The sequence below is a fragment of the Salmo salar genome, chromosome ssa10 (assembly GCF_905237065.1).
Source record: "Salmo salar chromosome ssa10, Ssal_v3.1, whole genome shotgun sequence".
In the NCBI taxonomy this organism is placed as follows: Eukaryota; Metazoa; Chordata; class Actinopteri; order Salmoniformes; family Salmonidae; genus Salmo; species Salmo salar.
Window position 1 is genome coordinate 77,632,101 of NC_059451.1, and position 18,210 is coordinate 77,650,310.

The following is an 18,210-nucleotide window of genomic DNA, read 5'->3' on the forward strand; positions in this document are numbered from 1 at the left end:
AATAGCTGGCTAGCTAACCTCGATGGCTGGCTAGCTAACAATTATCAATTAACAATTATCAAGCTATGACAAAGACAACTAGGTAGCTAGCTAGGTAACACTGCACTAGTCAAATCGTTCCGTTGTAAAGTATTAGTAACTACAGCGCTGCTAGTCGGTAACGGTTGGCTAGCTGGCAGTGGGTTAATGATGACTAGGTGTGTTGAGTAAGTCTGGCGCCGCGTCGCGGCTGGCTAGCACACCTCGATAATACTCAAACTCAAACTACACAATTATCTTAGATACAGAGACAGCAAAGACAACTATGTAGCTGGCTAACTAACACTAACACCACACTAATCAAGTCGTTGCGTTGTAATGTAATAGTTTCTGCGGTGCTGCTAGTCGGTAGAAGTTGGCTAGCTAACAGTGATGACTAGCTAGCTAGCAGCTAGCAGTGTTGACTACGTTAGGAGGACGAAGATAGCTAGCCTCGATAATTACTCAGTTACTCTAAACTACACAATTATCTTTGATACAAAGACGGCTATGTAGCTAGCTAAGAAGAATTGCTCAGATCAAACAAATCAAGCCGTTGTAATGTAGCGAAGTGTAATATTACCTGTGGAGCGAAACGTGGTGCGACTGCTCGCTCCAAACCGGAAGTGCAAGCCATCTACGAATGAGTGGTCCAGTCCCATAGTCCTGGTCCCCAAACCCGATGGTAGTATGAGACTGCAACTACTTTAGGAGGGTGAACGCCATCTCTACATTCGACGCGTATCCCATGCCCGGTGTGGATGAACTCTTGGACCGCTTAGGAAAGGCCAAGTCTATGTACGCAGCAGCGTACATAGACGATGTCGTCATCCACAAAGAGGACTGGGATAGTCACCTCCTGCGACTACGGGCAGTGCTCATGAGCCTGGAAGCTACAGGGTTGACTGCCAATCCAAAAAAATGCTGCCTGGGTCTGTCCGAAGCGGAATGGGATACACCGTGGGGAACAGGAAAATACGCCCACAGGCAGAGAAGACCAGGGCAATTCGGGACTGGCCTCGACCTCAGACAAAGCCGGACGTTCGGCCTTCTTAGGGATAACGGGATATAATCGCCGTTTCATCGCTGGATATGCAACCATTGCCAACCCCCTCCCAAACCTCATCAAGAAAAACCTGCCAAACCGTGTAGCGTGGAAGGACAAGACGGAAGACGCCTTTCAGTTGCTAAAAGATAGCCTGTGCTCTGATCCCGTCCTGCAGGCTTCTGACTTCTCCCAAGAGTTCATTGTGCAGGTAGACGCCTCAGATATGGGACCAAGACGGCGTGTCTGGCGCCCAGCCCTCCAGTCCGGTCCTGAGGGGGGAGGTATGTGGAAGGACCACCGGAGGGCAGGCTGGGCTCACGGATAGTAGCCCAGCCAGGCATGTGAGTCAAGGGGATCAGAGGCAATTAAGCACAGCTGACGGTACTAATGACCTATTCTCTTTCCCCTAGAGAGGAGGGAACCAGCAGTGAGGGGGGAAAAGAAAGAAAGAGTGTTTGCTCCTCCAAAGGAGAAGACGTACCTTTCGGAAGGTGAAAGAAGAAGACAAACTACCTCTGGGGGATGGCCAACACGAGAGGGGAGCTATCCACGAACGAACCATTAAGACGGTGATAGATACTTATGTTATATATTTATATTATAGTTTAAAGATACTCGTTCCTTTTTCATGTAAAGAAGAAGATTTATGTTTTCCTTGGGAGATTATCATTGATTGTGTTGAGAGTGTTTGAATTGAAAGAAATCGCTCAATAGAGAACTTTGTTCAATTAAGAAAACCTACTCCTGACTCGTTTATTCCACCTTTCCGCTTTAGAGGAACACCAAATTTCTTGTTCCGCTCACAGTACGTAGATTGATAAGGTGAAAAAGGCTGTAACGTCTGACCGCCGTGAGATGCACCTGTACTGACCTCGCCTTCTGTAATTTTTTTCTTTAACCTTTATTTAGCTAGGCAAGTCAGTTAAGAACAAATTCTTATTTACAATGATGGCCTAGGAACAGTGGGTTAACTGCCTTGTTCAGGGGCAGAGTGACAGATTTTTACCTTGTCACCTCAGGGATTCAATCTAGCAGCCTTTTGGTTACTGGCCCAATGCTCTAACCACTAGACTACCTGCCGCCCAGTAGATGTCCTGAAGGGCAGGCAGTGTGCTCCCGGTGATGCACTGGGCTGACCACACCACCCTCTGGAGGGCCCTACGGTTGCAGACGGTGCATTTGCCGTACCAGGCGGTGATACATCCCGACAAGATGCTCTCAATGGTGGATCCGTAAAAGTTTGTGAGAATCTTAGGGGCCAAGATGAATTTCTTCAGTTTCCTGAGGTTGAAGAGGCGGTATTGCTGTTGCGCCTTCTTCACCATACTGTCTGTGTGGGTGGACCATTTCAGATTGTCAGTGACGTGTACGCCGAGGAACTTGAAGCTTTTCACCTTCTCGATATTGATGGGGTGTGCTCCCTCTGCTCTGCGTGCTCCCTCTGCACGATCAGCTCCTTCGTTTTGTTGATGTTGAGGGAGAGGTTATTTTCCTGGCACCATTCCACCAGGGCCCTCACCTCGTCATTGTTGGTAATCAGTCTGTTGTGTCATCCACAAACTTGATGATTGAGTTGGAGGCGTGTGGCCACGAACTCGTGGGTAAACAGGGAGTAAGGAGGGGGCTGAGCACGCACTCTTGTGAGACCCCTGTGTTGAGGATCAGCGTAGTGGAGGTGTTGTTGCCTACCTTCACCACCTGGGGGTGGCCCGTCAGAAAGTCCAGGACCAAGTTGCCCAGGAAGGGTTTAGACCCAGCATTCTTACAAAGGTATTCCTCTTGTCCAGATTGGATAGCGCAATTGCATCATCCGTGAATTGCAGTGGGTCAAGTAAGGTGGCGGTGATCCTTAACTAGCTTCTCAAAACACTTTATGATGACAAAAGTGAGTCCTATGGAGTGAGTCCTATGGAGCGCTTTTTTGGGTACAGGAACAATTATGGACATCTTGAAGCATGTGGGGACAGCAGACTTGGATAGGGAGAGATTGAATATGTCCGTAAACACTGCAGCCAGCTGGTCTGCGCATAGTCTGCACACACGTGGGTTTGTGACAGAATTTTTTTTGTGAAATTACAATATTTTAGCTGGTAACGTAACTGTTTACAGGTCCAGTTTTTGGGGGGTAATCAGATTACTCCCTAACCCTGCCCGAGACGAAACACTAGCAACTTCAAACACACTTCAAACAATATCATGAGAGAAAGTGAGACTAAACAAAGTTGTCAAATGGGTAGAACAAAGGATAAAAGGTTACAACATGAATGTAAGCTCACCTGTTCCAGGGATTTTCACACAAATTCCTTGCCACCCACCACACTCTGTAGGTCCCCTTTTCCTGCTCAAAATCATTAACCCCTCACTACAAACCTTCATCTGGGAGTGTGAATAGTGCATCTCTAAATAAGTTCTGCAATAGCTTTAAGCGTAGCATAGCAAGCTCTTGTGGAAACTTGTCACCACAGAGAAGACTTATTTATGTTTGATTTATGCGCTGTTTTCTGACTCCTTCAGGGGTATCTTTTTTTGAGAGTAACTGATGTAAACAGGCTTAAAATGAGTGTCTCTGTGCCTGGAAGGTGATATGAGAAAACAAGTGTATAAGAACACCACCAAATTGCTATGTGGCATGACACGCAACTCACTGGGCACAGACGTCAGTTCAACATTTATTTTTCATTTGTCAACTAATTGGAATTCAATGTGAAATCAACATAAAATGTCACCATGTCATTACAAAAAAATATGAAATTCCCTTGCGTTGATGATTTTTTTCAAATCCAATCTTTTCCACATTGATTCAATGTCATCACATTGACTGTTTTGGTTAAAATGACATGGAATCAATGTTAATTCAACCTGTTTATGCACAGTAGGAAGGAATGATTTGTTCCTAGTATTTTTCCTTCTATATGCTTGGTCAGCATAAGTTGGAAATTTACTGCTGAGTAATTGTAGATACTTAGCCAGTCATTTCATTATATATTAACCAAATATGTTAACACAGTATTTCTTTAATATAATCATCCCAGTACCATTACTCAAAGCCCCTAAAAACATTGGGGTTATTGGGTTAAATGTTACAGGCTCTGCATACTGTCCAAAGTATATCAAATAATACAACAATGTAAAATATTTTAGAATTTTATTTTGACATAAATATGTAATTTCTTACTTTAGTGATTCAGTCCTATAGTGCAGGATTCTCAAAAAAAATACTGTTAATCGAAAAATGAGAACCTTGATTATTTGCTTCAATCATATACACGTACCCTTACTGTGAATGCATTTGTCAGATTCGTGAGATTTTCTAAGAGTGAACCCCCAGGGAGGCTAAACTTGAATAACCATTGGGGTCATGGGATGTGATATCTGGGGTGAGCAGCTACTGCCTGTGTAGCACTGGCAGGTGAACTTGTCTGCTAAGGTGAGTAGGTCAGCAGAGGAGGGTATTCCGATGGCCACGTACTTTCGCTGGGACTTTAGGAGGCGGAAGTTGTCTGGGTTCAGGTGCAGGTAGTCATTGGAGTTGTAGTCCTTTCTGACACAGCGGCCATTGCCCTGGCAAAGGACGTCACTACAGAGTTTGGCGGCAGCGGTCACGTTAGCAACGTATGGGTTGAGGGTGGATGTCAGGTATGTGGATAATGCTTCACATGAAGCCTGAAAGGAGAGAGAGGGGGGTGGCGCGTGAAACTGGAACATTTGTGCATCATGCAACAAATCTTTATAGGACATGAAGAATAAACATATCGGCAATGTGTGTGCGTGTGCGTGTGTGCGCGTGTGTGTGTTCAAGTTATTAACGTGTGTGTGTGTGAGTTATTAATGAACTTGCTCTTGGGACGGAATGTTGGATGAATTATATAGAGGATAAAAAGAAGGTGGCCACAAATGGACATGTCATATCCAAGTGTTGTGCCACCTGACAACATGTGAAAGGTGATATGATAAGCATAAACATTATTTACTTTCAGTTTTTTACCTAAATAGCAAATGAAACAGCGTGCCATCATTGGTCAGCATTTCCTTCCGGAAAAAAAACACATGAATTTCACTTTTCAACAAGTAGTGATGAAGTCAATTTATCTTCCACTTTGAGCCATGAGAGATTGACATGCATATCATTAATATTAGCTCCCCGTGTACTTTTAAGGACCAGCCGCGCTGCCCTGTTCTGTGCCAATTGTAATTTTCCTAAGTCCCTCTTTGCGGCATCTGACCACATTACTGAATAGTAGTCCAGGTGCGACAAAACTAAGGCCTGTAAGACGTGCCTTGTTGATAGTGTTGTTATTAAGAATGCAGGACCGCACTTTACTATGGACAGACTTCTCCCCATCTTAGCTACTGTTGTATCAATATATTTTGACCATGACCGTTTACAATCCAGGGTTACTACAAGCAGTTTAGTAACCTCAAGTTGCTCAATTTCCACGTTATTCATTACACGATTTAGTTGAGATTTAGGCTTTAGTGTATGACTTGGCTCAAATACAATGCTTTTCATTTTTGAAATATTTAGGACTACCTTATTCCTTGCCACCCATTCTGAAACGAACTGCAGCTCTTTGTTAAGTGTTGTAGTCATTTCAGTCGCTATAGTAGCTGATGTGTATGCTGTTGAGTCATCTGCATACATAGACACACTGGCTTTACCCAAAACCAGTGGCATGTCATTAGTAAAGAATGAAAAATGTAAGGGGCCTAAACAGCTGCCCTGGGTAATTCCTGAGCCTACCTGGATTATGTTGGAGAGGCTTCCATTAAAGAACACCCTATGTGTTCTGTTAGACAGGTAACTCTTTATCATCAAAATACCAGGGGGTGAAAAGCCATAATACATCATTTTTTCTAGTAGTAGACTATGATCGATAATGTCAAAAGCCGCACTGAAGTCTAACAAAACAACCCCCTGCAATCTTTGTATCATCAATGTATCTCACACAAATGACTGATGATTGGCTAAGTGCTTGTTGAATGTCCTTCCCTATAAGTGTGCTGAAAGTCTGTTGTCAATTTCTTTACTGTAAAACAGCATTGTATCTGGTCAAACACAATTTTTTCAAAAAGTTTACTAAGGGTTGGTAACAGGTTGATTGGTCGGCTATTTGAGCCAGTAAAGGGGGCTTTACAATTCTTAGGTAGCGGAATGACTTTTGTTTCCCTCCAGGCCTGAAGGCACACACTTTCTAGTAGGCTTAATTTGAAGATATGGCAAATAGGAGTGGCAATATTGTCCGCTATTATCCTCAGTAATTTTCCATCCAGGTTGTCAGAACCCGGGCCAGGTCGATTAGAAAGGCCTGCTCGCTGAAGTATTTTAGGGAGCGTTTGACAGTGATGAGTGGTGGTCATTTGACCGCGGACACATTACGGACGCAGGCAATGAGGCAGTGATCGCTGAGATCCTGGTTGAAGACAGCAGAGGTGTATTTGGAGGGCAAGTTAGTCAGGATATCTATGAAGGTGCCCATGGTTACGGATTTATGGTTGTACCTGGTAGGTTCTTTGATAATTTGTGTGAGATTGAGGGCATCTAGTTTAGATTGTAGGATGGCCGGGGTGTTAAGCATATCCCAGTTTAGGTCACCTCACAGTACGAACTCTGAAAATAGATGGGAGGGGGCAATCAATTCACATATGGTGTCCAGGGCACAGCTGGGGGCTGAGGGGGGTCTATAACAAGCGGAAACAGTGAGAGACTTGTTTCTGGAAAGGTGGATTTTTAAAAGAAAAGCTCGACTATTTGGGCACAGACCTGGATAGTAAGACAGAACTCTGCAGGCTATCTCTGCAGTGGATTGCAACTCTGCCCCCTTTGGCAGTTTTATCTTGATGGAAAATGCTGTAGTTGGGGATGGAAATTTCAGAATTTTTGGTGGCCTTCCTAAGCCAGGATTCAGACAAGGCTAGGACATCAGGGTTATAGATGATAGATGTTTAAACTATGTATTGCTACCACTGTATCATCAAAGGCATTATCTAAGTTTCCGAGATAGTCCGAATATGAATGTCATCTGTTACAAGCAAGTTATGAACCTTGTTTCATGAACCTTGTTTCTTTGGCTACATATGTTATAATCGCCTATTTTTAGCACCTTTCTGGGTTATTTGATTGTTGGTGCATAAAAAAATATATTTTGCTGTTTGAAAACAAATTTCTCCATAATTCTGCTAAAGAATGAAAGGCTGGAGATTGGCCGAAAATTGCTAAAAGCTGAATAATCTAGATTACTTTTCTTCAGAAGGGGTTTCACCATAACAGTTTTTAGTGCGGTTTGGAAAGTGCCTGTGAATAGGGAGTGATTAACAATACCTTGCAATTAAAAACTATTTTGAAGAAGGTGGTGGGGATATGATCGAGAAGGCAGGTAGAAGGCTTAAGTTGTGATATCACTTTCCTGAGCATGTCTGAGTAAAACAGGGAAAATAAATCCATAGTGCCTTTGCGTGGTAGGCTAGGGCACATATCATAAAACTTCTCATCAGGTCTTGCTTGACTGATACCCAGCCTAATGTTGGTTATCTTATCTCTGAAATATGCCGCAAACTCATCACATATAGATGTGGAGGAAAGTTCACTTAGGTTTGAGGGGGTAGGATTTATCAGGCCATCAATGGTCAAGAAGAGCATCTTTAAATTATTCTGATTAATAGTGATCAAGTTAGAAAAATGAGCCTGTCTGGCATTTCTAATGGCCTTGTTATATATGCCAAGATGCTCTCTCAGAATATCATAATGGACCTGCAACTTTGACTTTCTCCCCTTACGCTCTGCCTTTCTGCAATTTCTCTTGAATTGATTTAGTTTCCTCACTCATCCAAGAGGCTCTCCATTTGGATGTGGACTTTTTCAGCTTTACTGGAGCTATGGCATCAATGGTTACCCTTAATGTGCTATTAAAATGATCAACTAAATCATTACAAGAGGAAGGCAGAAGAGGTAGTGGAGTATTGTTCATGCACTCAATTAAATCTGTAGCAACGTCAGAGGTAAGATAGCGTTTCTTAATAATGGGTTCAGTGTAACCCTGTGCTATGGGAAACAAGGTAATACAAAATACACAGTGGTGACCAGGTAAATCAACATCAACAATAGAGGATATGTCAATAGAAAGCCCCTTGGTAATAACCAGGTCCAGAGTATGGCTGCGGTTATGGGTGGGCCCAGTAGAAAGCCCCTTGGTAATAACCAGGCCCAGAGTATGGCTGCAGTTATGGGTGGGCCTAGTAACATGTTGGATAAAGTCCATAGAGCTCAAAATATTCATAAATTCAAAGACCTTGGAGTTAGTCTCTTTGTCAACATTAATATTCAAATCGTCCAACACAATGATTTTATCATAGTTCTCAGGGACAATAGACAATAGCTCAGATAAATCAGTATAGAAAGTTGGTTCAGTGCTTTGGTGGCCTATACAGGGTAATGGCCAACACTGGTGGCTAACATTTAAACAGTATAGCATGATGCTCAAAAGACCCAAAGTCGCCAAACAAAATATTCTTACAGCTGAGAGCATTATTAAAAGTAGAGGCTGTCCACCCACCCTTTTTCCCTTTTCTGATAGAGTATCAAAAGCTGTAGTCCAGGGGGTAGGCTTCAATAAGAGCGGCACTAGAGTCTGATGACAGCCATGTTTCAGTGAGAAACATGCAATCAACTTTGCGCTTAGTAATGATGTCATTCATGAGAAAGGTTTTACTAGTGATTGCTCTAACATTTAAAAGCATATTCAACGGGGCATCTGCCTCGAGGTGACACATGGAATAACATCCAAATGATTAACATTACAACCATTTTTTCTGACAGTCTCCAATCTATCAGAATGGTAGGAGATGACAGTTTGTATAAACTCACTAGAAGGTGGAGTTAAAGGAAGATAAATTAGGTTACTCACAATAACCGTAGTGACATTTCCATAAGATTTGATATGCTTTCCAAGTCCTTTGTTGCTTATTCTGACATGGAGAACTGGAGCACTACCAGACCCTGTTCGTCAGTCTCTAAAACAGTTTGCGATGTTGCTGGAAATAATCCTGAAACATCTCCGCACTTAGTAAAAGTGTGCCATCTGCACAGTTATTTTAGTTATCAGTTATTCTGTCTATTCCCTCATCATTGATTTCATTTACTTATTTCAGCAAGTCTGAGGGATTTCTGTATAGTTATCAATGTTGGTGGGGCATATTATTCCGTTTTAATGTTACTCCTGAATCACTATGATAAATAAAATTGTTTTTCTTCAGTGTATTTTTAGCAAAGATTTACTTTGTAGTCCAAAGTGTAAGAATACAGGTGAAATCAGTTACTGACACATGTGTCAGTACTGGTATATGTCACGTGAAATCATGTGATTTCTCCGTATGGGTACTGCACCACATGGTGGCATAGCAGGAAGATCGGAATGCTGTGAACCAAAAGGTTGTGCAATCAAATCCCACATAAGGACATGTTGAATAATAATTACTGTATAAATAAGCATACACAATATAGTCAAATATATATTGTAATTTAAAAGCACTGTGTGTATCATAAAGACTAATTTTTGTTTGCAGGACATCACCTGTAAAATCATGTGTAATATCATCAAATGTGAAACATTCCAAAAACATACTGTATAGTTTCACATGATTTCAAAGGTGGGAAAAAAAAGTGTTGGTTTACAGGGTCAGCGCTTTGCTCAAGGGCACATCAACAGATTTTTCACCTTGTCGGCTCAGGTATTTGAACCAGCAGCCTTTCGGTTGCTGGCCCAACATTCTAACCCAGGGCTCTTCAACCCTGTTCCTTGAGAGCTACCATCCTGTAGGTTTTCTCTCCAACCCTAATCTAGCGCAACTGATTATAATAATTAGCTGGTTGATAAACTGAATCAGGTTAGTTATAACTGGGGTTGAAGAGGAACCCTACAGGAGGGTAGCTCTCCAGGAACAAGGTTGGCGAGCCCTGCTCCAACCACTAGCCTACCTGTCGCCATGCCAAGATCATCACATATGAAGTGTTCCAAAAACATAAACTGGTATATGTCACGTGAAATCATGTGATTTCTCCATAAGGGTACTGCACCACCACTCAAAAAAGCTTTTTACATTGAAGTATTCAATGACATTTAAACAAAACATAGTACAAATTAAATAAGTGTACTTGATATTTTATCATGGGACATAAAATAAGAAATGTGGAGGGGTGTATGTGAGATTACCTTGTCAGTATAGTCGGCACTGGCCCCCCAGAGCACTGACCCGGAGGCCCCCAATGCTGCACTTTCTCCAATACTTCTGATCAGATCCTCCTGGGAATGACAGACATACAGTATGACAAACTCCTGCATGAAACTCAGCTGAAGTAAAAAATACATTTGTAATAGTGTGTGCACTGCATGTCTTGAAAATGTTCTTGTGAGTTATCAGCATTTAGTGAGCACACGTTTTAATAGCACAAAGGTAAAGATAACATAAGTCTATTGAAATTGTGTAGCACTCAATATTGAACTATTAAGTAATTGACATCTAATGCCCTCACCATACTGAGAAACTTATTTAGGTCACTGTAGAGTGGGCGTGAGTACACATAGATGGGCACAGTGTAGGGGCGTTTGGTCAGAGCTGCCACCCTCACTGCCTCCTGAACCCGGTTTCGGACGAAAAGCGCCACGTTGGCGCTGTTGTTCAGCGATGCAGGCAGGTAGACTGAAGGATATAGAGCCGTGCTGGACTCCCAAAGCCACAAAAGCTCGTCGTTCTGGCTCTTGGTCTTGTCGGAGCATTGCCCAGTGTAGCCTGGCTTCTCCCAGCCATAGTTGTAGCAATCGGGGAACAGATAGAACCCCCATTGCTGGCTGGGCCGCTGGCTGATACCTAGCATCATGGTTCCCTCCATGTAGTTGCGGGCTGCAGTCTGAAACTGCTTCTTAGCCTCAGTGGTTGCTTGTGATGGGGACAAAGAGGGGTCCTTCTGTCGAGCATAGGCGATCGACAGTTGACGGTAAATATCCTTGGACCCCCAGTTTCTGTCCCACAGGGGGCGCCAGTCTTCCCAGTCAATGACGGCCAGACCCGGGGTTGTTTCAGAGGGGATGTAATGATTGATGTCACCGTAGGCCTTAATCAGGTGGGCCGTCAGGTTGCCCTTTTGGGGGATGCCACCATTGAACTGGCGATGGTTGTTGGGGTCAACGTGAGGGTACAGGCCCAGGCGGTCGACGTAGAACAGGGTGAGGAACTGACCAGGAACAGCAGCAGGCGTGGTCACTGCTTTGAAGGACCAGGTGTCCAGTGGGATCTGCAGCCTCTTGCATGCAGGGGTCGGGGTATTCCAAATACCCACAAAAGGATGACCGTCAAACAGTGGGGGCTCCGTTGTAGGTAGGGGGGAGACAAAACTAAGACACGCCAGAACGGAGAGGGCAAGGGTGGGGAGTAGCTGTGGAGCGCCCCTTTTCATCTGGGAGAACTGGTCCATCGTGACTCCTCTGTGAAAAAAAATATATAAATGCATGTATGTGGCAACTGGCAGTGGAGGAATATGACTTCCCAACTATCTCTGTATAGCTACAGTGAGGTACCTTACTACGTGTCTTTTCAGATATCTTTAAATCTTACAGCCAGTGATAGCCATAGCAGAGAGAAAAGGTGATAGAGCCAGTGGTATCAGTTATTAGAACTTTCAGTACACAAGCTGTTGATGACAATGTTCAACTGTTACAAAGTCAGATGACAGACTAATATTATGGATATTACCAAACAACCAAAAGACAGCCTACTAGTCCTTACCTGTGCGTAATACACTGACACAGTAGAGAAATCCTATTTTTATACCTTTGGGTTAATCTATTCCATTTGATGTCATCTTGTGTCAAGTGCTCATTAAACATGTTCCTGTTTGTTGTACATTATGATTTATCATTCAAGAGCTTTTTCCGTGGTTCCAAGAATGACTGTTATTGACTATTTAATAGACCGATTAGAGAGAGGCAGAGCAAGGACATACAACGGTTCATATTTGCAGAATTTCAATCTGGCTATACTTGTCTCTGGTATCTGAAAATAACAGGAGATGATATATCACCTGTTATTGTAAAGCTATTGCACAACCTTTTGACAAACCTCAGGTCTTGACAGAATTCTTGACATATGAAATGAAAGTTGGTAGAATAAAACCTAGTATTATAGGCCTAAATTCCAAAGCCGGCCTGATTGGACAATATACCCTAAGCGCTTATACTGTCACTTTCTGCAAATCAAAAATTTTACATGACCTGATAGATAAAAAATAGGCATATTAATAATATCATTTTCATTTTCTTGTCCTCTGGATGGGAGCAAGTTGCGGGCACGTCAGGCTCCGAATCAGGTTGCAGGCTTTGGGGTGAGAGAACAGTTAAGTGCTATGATCAAGCAGCTACCACGCTTATGTCAACCAGTACAACAGGTCCTGTATATTTCTGTGAAACTATTGCTTTTACTGTTATCTGGTCTCCTATCTCTTTTCTGTACTCAGGAAAACACAGATGCCCTTCAAGGCACCTGACCTTTGGAGTGTGCGGAGGATATCAGTGTTTGTCTGCAGTTAACAGCCTAATACACTGTTACATTCTGTGTGTGTAAGAGAGAGAATGTGGCCAAATAATCATGCAATAGAATCCAAGTGTTAGGGGTCACTTTCAGGGACACTTTAAGAGTAAAAAATGCTTCAGGCGCTACAAACAGAAGATGGCACATCAACGGTACAGACTTCAGACGAGTCCTGTGGGGCTGGTGGGGGTCATTGAGCAAAACGGAGGCACCATCGTGTTCATGAGTCTCATCTTTCAATAGAGAAGTCATAAACCATTCGGACTCTACAGACGTTTTTGTGAGAAGATATATTTTCGGGATGACAAACACCGCTGTATCTCGGCCACCTTCCACCACAGTTGCGAAAGGCCACCATAGGCGGATGCGATGGATTGAGACGCAGCTCATGCAACAGATATCTCTCTAGCTTAAACTAACAGATTTTTATGGGGATTTTTTTTATTATGGTACTTTATTGGCACACCGGTACATCAATAAACTCTAGGGGTAAGGATTGGCCAGTTACACATTACTTATAATGCTCGATAAAGAAAACACTTAATAAAGGCCTAATAAATGTCTAATAAGATATAATAACGAACTTATTCGGAATTTACAAAAAATTACAAATTAGTTTCTAATATGTGTCCCTTAAAATAAAGGGTACCATTTGTATACATTTTTTTGCAGTCCATTTACATTCAAGCAACACTTTTCACATGTTGCAAAGTTTTTGTGTATTTGTTTTACTATCTTGGAATCTTTGAACAAAAAAATCACAACATGGCTAAGATGAGTAAGTTACTGTGAGCCACCATCAATCACTTCACTTGATACACTTTATTTATATATATATTTAATTGAACCCTTATTTAACAAGGCAATTCAGTTAAGAACAAATTCTTATTTACAATGATGGCCTACCGGGGAACAGTGGGTTAACTGCCTTGTTCAGGGGCAGAACGACAGATTTTTACCTTGTCAGCTCAGGGATTCAATCCAGCAACCTTTCGGTTACTGGCCCAATGCGCTAACCACTAGGCTACCTGATGCCCAAATATACTGTATGAGGCAGCTCCATTGCCTGCCAATCAAGACTGATGTAATTCTGAGATTAAATCATCATTTTTTTTAAAATCATTTTTCCAACAATTGTTTACAGACAGATTATTTCACTTATAACTCACTGTATCACAATTCCCGTGGGTCAGAAGTTTACATACACTAAGTTGATTGTGCCTTTAAACATCTTAGAAAATTCCAGAAAATGTCACCATGGCTTCAGAAGCTTCTGATAGTCTAATTGACATCATTTGAGTCAATTGGAGGTGTACCTGTGGATGTATCTCAAGGCCTACCTTCAAACTCAGTGTCTCTTTGCTTGACATCATGGGAAAATCAAAAGAAATCAGCCAAGACCTCAGAAAAAAAATTGTAGACCTCCACAAGTCTGGTTCATCCTTGGGAGCAATTTCCAAACGCCTGAAGGTACCATGTTCACCTGTACAAACAATAGTACGCAAGTATAAACACCATGGGTGTCACGTCCTGACCAGCAGAGGGAGTAGTGGTTTAGTATTTTGGTTAGGACGTGGCAGAGGGATGTTTGTTTTGTATGCTGGGTAGTTGTTTTTTGCACTGCGAAGTATAGCCTGTGAAACGGTCATTCGTTGTTTTTCTTGTTTCTTGTTTTGCGTATGTAAGCCTGACAAGACTGTTGTGTTGATCATTAGTTCTTCGTGGTTTGTTATTTTGGTGTTCACTTTATTTTAAAATAAATCAAGATGAGCATCCACATTCCTGCTGCGTTTTGGTCCTCCATTCCAGACGACAACCGTGACAGAAATACCCACCATACCAGGACCAAGCAGCGGAGGAATTCTGGCGAGGACTGGGGAACACGGCGGGTAAGGGAGCCCGAGAGGCAGCCCGAATAATTTTTTTTGGGGGGGCACAAGGGCTGTTTGGTGGGGTGAGATTGGAGATCCAGGCCAGCTCCCCGTACCCTTTTTGGACAGAAACAGACTGGACAGGTCCCGTGCTTTGGGGTAGGTGCTATGGTGAGGCCTGGTATTTTCAGGCCGGTACGCGCAGTACCAGCGCCCCGCATGTGCCAGGGGAGAGTGGGCATCCAGCCTGAAGGGGTGATGCCAACCCTGCGCTCGAGACCACCAGTGCGCCTCTACGGTCCAGTGTTTCCCGCTACACGCACTAGCCTGAGCCGCCCGCCAGAGCCGCCCGCCAGTCAGGAGTCGCCAGAGCCGCCCACCAGTCAGGAGTCGCCAGAGCCGCCCGCCAGTCAGGAATCGCCAGAGCCGCCCGCCAGTCAGGAGTCGCCAGAGCCGCCCGCCAGTCAGGAGTCGCCAGAGCCGCCCGCCAGTCAGGAGTCGCCAGAGCCGCCCGCTAGTCAGGAGCTGCCAGAGTGGCCCGTTTGCCCGGATCAGCCAGATTGGCCCGTCTGCCCGGAGCTGCCAGAGTGGCCCGTCTGCCCGGATCTGCCAGAGTGGCCCGTCTGCCCAGATCAGCCCGAGTGGCCCGTCTTCCCGGATCAGCCAGAGAGGCCGTCTGCCCGGATCAGCCAGAGAGGCCGTCTGCCCGGATCAGCCAGAGTGGCCCGTCTGCCCGGATCAGCCAGAGTGGCCCGTCTTCCCGGATCAGCCAGAGTGGCCCGTCTGCCCGGATCAGCCAGAGTGGCCGTCTGCCCGGATCAGCCAGAGTGGCCCGTCTGCCCAGATCAGCCAGAGTGGCCCGTCTGCCCAGATCAGCCAGAGTGGCCCGCCTGCGACCCGGAACCGAAGGGGTCCGCCTGCGACCCTGAACCGAAGGGGTCCGCCTGCGACCCGAAACCAAGGGGGTCCGCCTGCGACCCGGAATCAAGGGAGTCTCTCTACGACCCGGACCCCAATGAGTCTGCCTATAACCTGGAGGGCAGGAGGCCGGAACCAGAGCCACTTCCAGGATAGGTGGGTTGGGGAGGGAGGGTGTAGCACAGTGCCGTCATTGACGGCAGCCACCCTCCCTTCCCTCCCTTATTGTTTAGGGGGTATTGCTTTTTGGTTTTGTTGGGGTATTGGGGATTTTTGTGTTTTCTTTTTTAAGGTGCATTCCGGGGTCTGCGCCTTTATGGGGGGGTACTGTCACGTCCTGACCAGCAGAGGGAGTAGTGGTTTAGTATTTTGGTTAGGACGTGGCAGAGGGATGTTTGTTTTGTATGGTGGGTAGTTGTTTTTTGCACTGCGAAGTATAGCCTGCGAAACTGTCATTCGTTGTTTTTCTTGTTTCTTGTTTTGCGTATGTAAGCCTGACAAGACTGTTGTGTTGATCGTTAGTTCTTCGTGGTTTGTTATTTTGGTGTTCACTTTATTTAAAAATAAATCAAGATGAGCATCCACATTCCTGCTGCGTTTTGGTCCTCCATTCCAGACGACAACCGTGACAATGGGACCACAAAGCCGTCATACTGCTCAGGAAGGAGACGCGTTCTGTCTCCTAGTGATGAACGTACTTTGGTGCGAAAAGTGCAAATCAATCACAGAACAACAGCAAAGGACCTTGTGAGGATGCTGGAGGAAACAGGTACAAAAGTATCTATATCCACAGTAAAACGAGTCCTATATCGACATAACCTGAAAGGCCACTCAGCAAGCCACTGCTCCAAAACCACCATAAAAAAAGCCAGACTACGGTTTGCAACTGCACATGGGGACAAAGATTGTAGTTTTTGGAGAAATGTCTGGCCATTATGACCACCATTATGTTTGGAGTAAAAAGTGGCAGGCTTGCAAGCCGGCGAACACTATCCCAACCGTGAAGCACGGGGGTGGCAGCATCATGTTGTGGAGGTGCTTTGCTGCAAGAGGGACTGGTGCACTTCACAAAATAGATGGCATCATGAGGGAGGGAAATTGTCTATATATTGAAGCAACATCTCAAGACATCAGTCAGGAAGTTAAAGCTTGGTTGCAAATGGATCTTCCAATGGACAATGACCCCAAGCATACTTCCAAAGTTGTGGCAAAATGGCATAAGGACAACAAAGTCAAGGTATTGGAGTGGCCATCACAAAGCCCTTATTTCAATCCTATAGAAAATGCATGGGCAGAACTGAAAAAGTGTGTGCGAGCAAAGAGGCCTACAAACCTGACTCAGTTACACCAGCTCTGTCAGGAGGAATGGGCCAAAATTCACCCAACTTATTGTGGGAAGCTTGTGGAAGGCTACCCGAAAAGTTTGACCCCAGTTAAGCAATTTAAAGGCAATGCTACCAAATACTAATTGAGTGTATGTAAACGTCTGACCAACTGGGAATGTGATGACAGAAATAAAAGCTGAAATAAATAATTCTCTCTACTATTATTCTGACATTTCACATTCTTAAAATACAGTGGTGATCCTAACTGACCTAAAACAGGGAATTTTTCCTAGGATTAAATGTCAGGAATTGTGAAAAACTGAGTTTAAATGTATTTGGCTAAGGTGTATATAAACTTCCAACTTCAACTGTACATGAACCACCTATCCATACACATTACACATCAACAAAAAGTAAAGCATCCACAAAGAAATATGCCTTATATTGCTGATACATCAGTTATAAGACTAACCCTTAGAAAGTACATTGTACAGTGCCATCATGCATGGGTAAACAACATGAACAAAACTGGAAAGATTTGAAACATTTCTGTTCTTTCCATTCAAATAATATACAGTCCATATGTAACCTGTGACATTTAATGGTTTACATTCCAGTTTAGTTTGAAAATTGTACATAAATCATTTTACACCGTTTCACACATTTCAAGAGTAACCTGGTTAGAAGACACTCACTTTGGTGTTGCAAAACAAATAGCTCCTAAGTGTCCTAATTAGTATTGACAAAGTACTAAGGAGGAAAAGCAAAGGTTGATGAGATTAAATACCTTGTCTCTTCAATTGCTGGTTACCCACTTTCTATCTGCACTTCAAGCTTCAATGTCAGAGTGATAAGTAAGGTTTGGGATTCTTTTTGAACTGTGAATCAATGAGATGTTCAGTCTAAATATAACTTTGCTTGAACACCAATGTTTGCAAAACGGTGTGGGAAAGAAACAACTGTCAACATCCATAGCACTGATGTTGCACAACATTATTTTATGTCACCTATTACACAGTGCTCCATGTTGAAGGTCATATGGCCCAAATGTGATGTGGTTCCTAACATGTTCGATACAAATACACCAATTTCAAAAAGGCTTTTTCAAATTGCGCAATGTCTAGGAATTTTTCAACTTTTTATTGTTCCTTTAATAGTCAAATTAGATCATCTATTGAGAGTAATTATCATTCAATGATAAGCTTACCATTAAAAAATAAACACATTTGAGTTGTGTAAGTATCAAGCTTATTGCTATATGAAACTGCACAGTATTAGGGGAGACTGGAGCAAGACTCCTAGATATCTTTTCATTGTCAGTGCTTACAATGGTACCAATAGTGGTGAGGTGACAAGTTAGGAAGTTACCTCACTTTCAGCAAATAAATGCTGTTGCTGGCAAAGTGAGCAACGCATGCCTAAAGGCAAAATGACAAAAGAATCGCTCAGAGTT

The 18,210-nt window shown here is 43.6% G+C and overlaps 1 protein-coding gene across 1 annotated transcript; it reads right to left on the bottom strand.

Moving 5' to 3' along the window:
* Nucleotides 1-4,194: 4,194 nt before the first annotated feature.
* Nucleotides 4,195-17,971, bottom strand: LOC106561030 (hyaluronidase PH-20). Its single transcript, XM_014124587.2, has 4 exons — nucleotides 17,545-17,971; nucleotides 10,593-11,541; nucleotides 10,273-10,362; nucleotides 4,195-4,729 (listed from the first exon to the last, which is right to left on the bottom strand). Exons 2-4 carry the CDS (start codon nucleotides 11,529-11,531, stop codon nucleotides 4,400-4,402), a joined length of 1,359 nt encoding a protein of 452 aa, XP_013980062.1. The 5' UTR covers nucleotides 11,532-11,541; nucleotides 17,545-17,971; the 3' UTR covers nucleotides 4,195-4,399.
* Nucleotides 17,972-18,210: the final 239 nt, after the last annotated feature.

Bases quoted from the DNA above. Each gene is read 5' to 3' on its own strand.
- LOC106561030 (XM_014124587.2), bottom strand. From the start codon at position 11,531: ATGGACCAGTTCTCCCAGATGAAAAGGGGCGCTCCACAGCTACTCCCC. The intron at 10,363-10,592 runs GTGAGGGCATTA...TGTCATTCCCAG, and splicing joins TAAATAAGTTTCTCAGTATG to GAGGATCTGATCAGAAGTAT. The intron at 4,730-10,272 runs GTAATCTCACAT...CTCTCCTTTCAG, and splicing joins GTGCCGACTATACTGACAAG to GCTTCATGTGAAGCATTATC.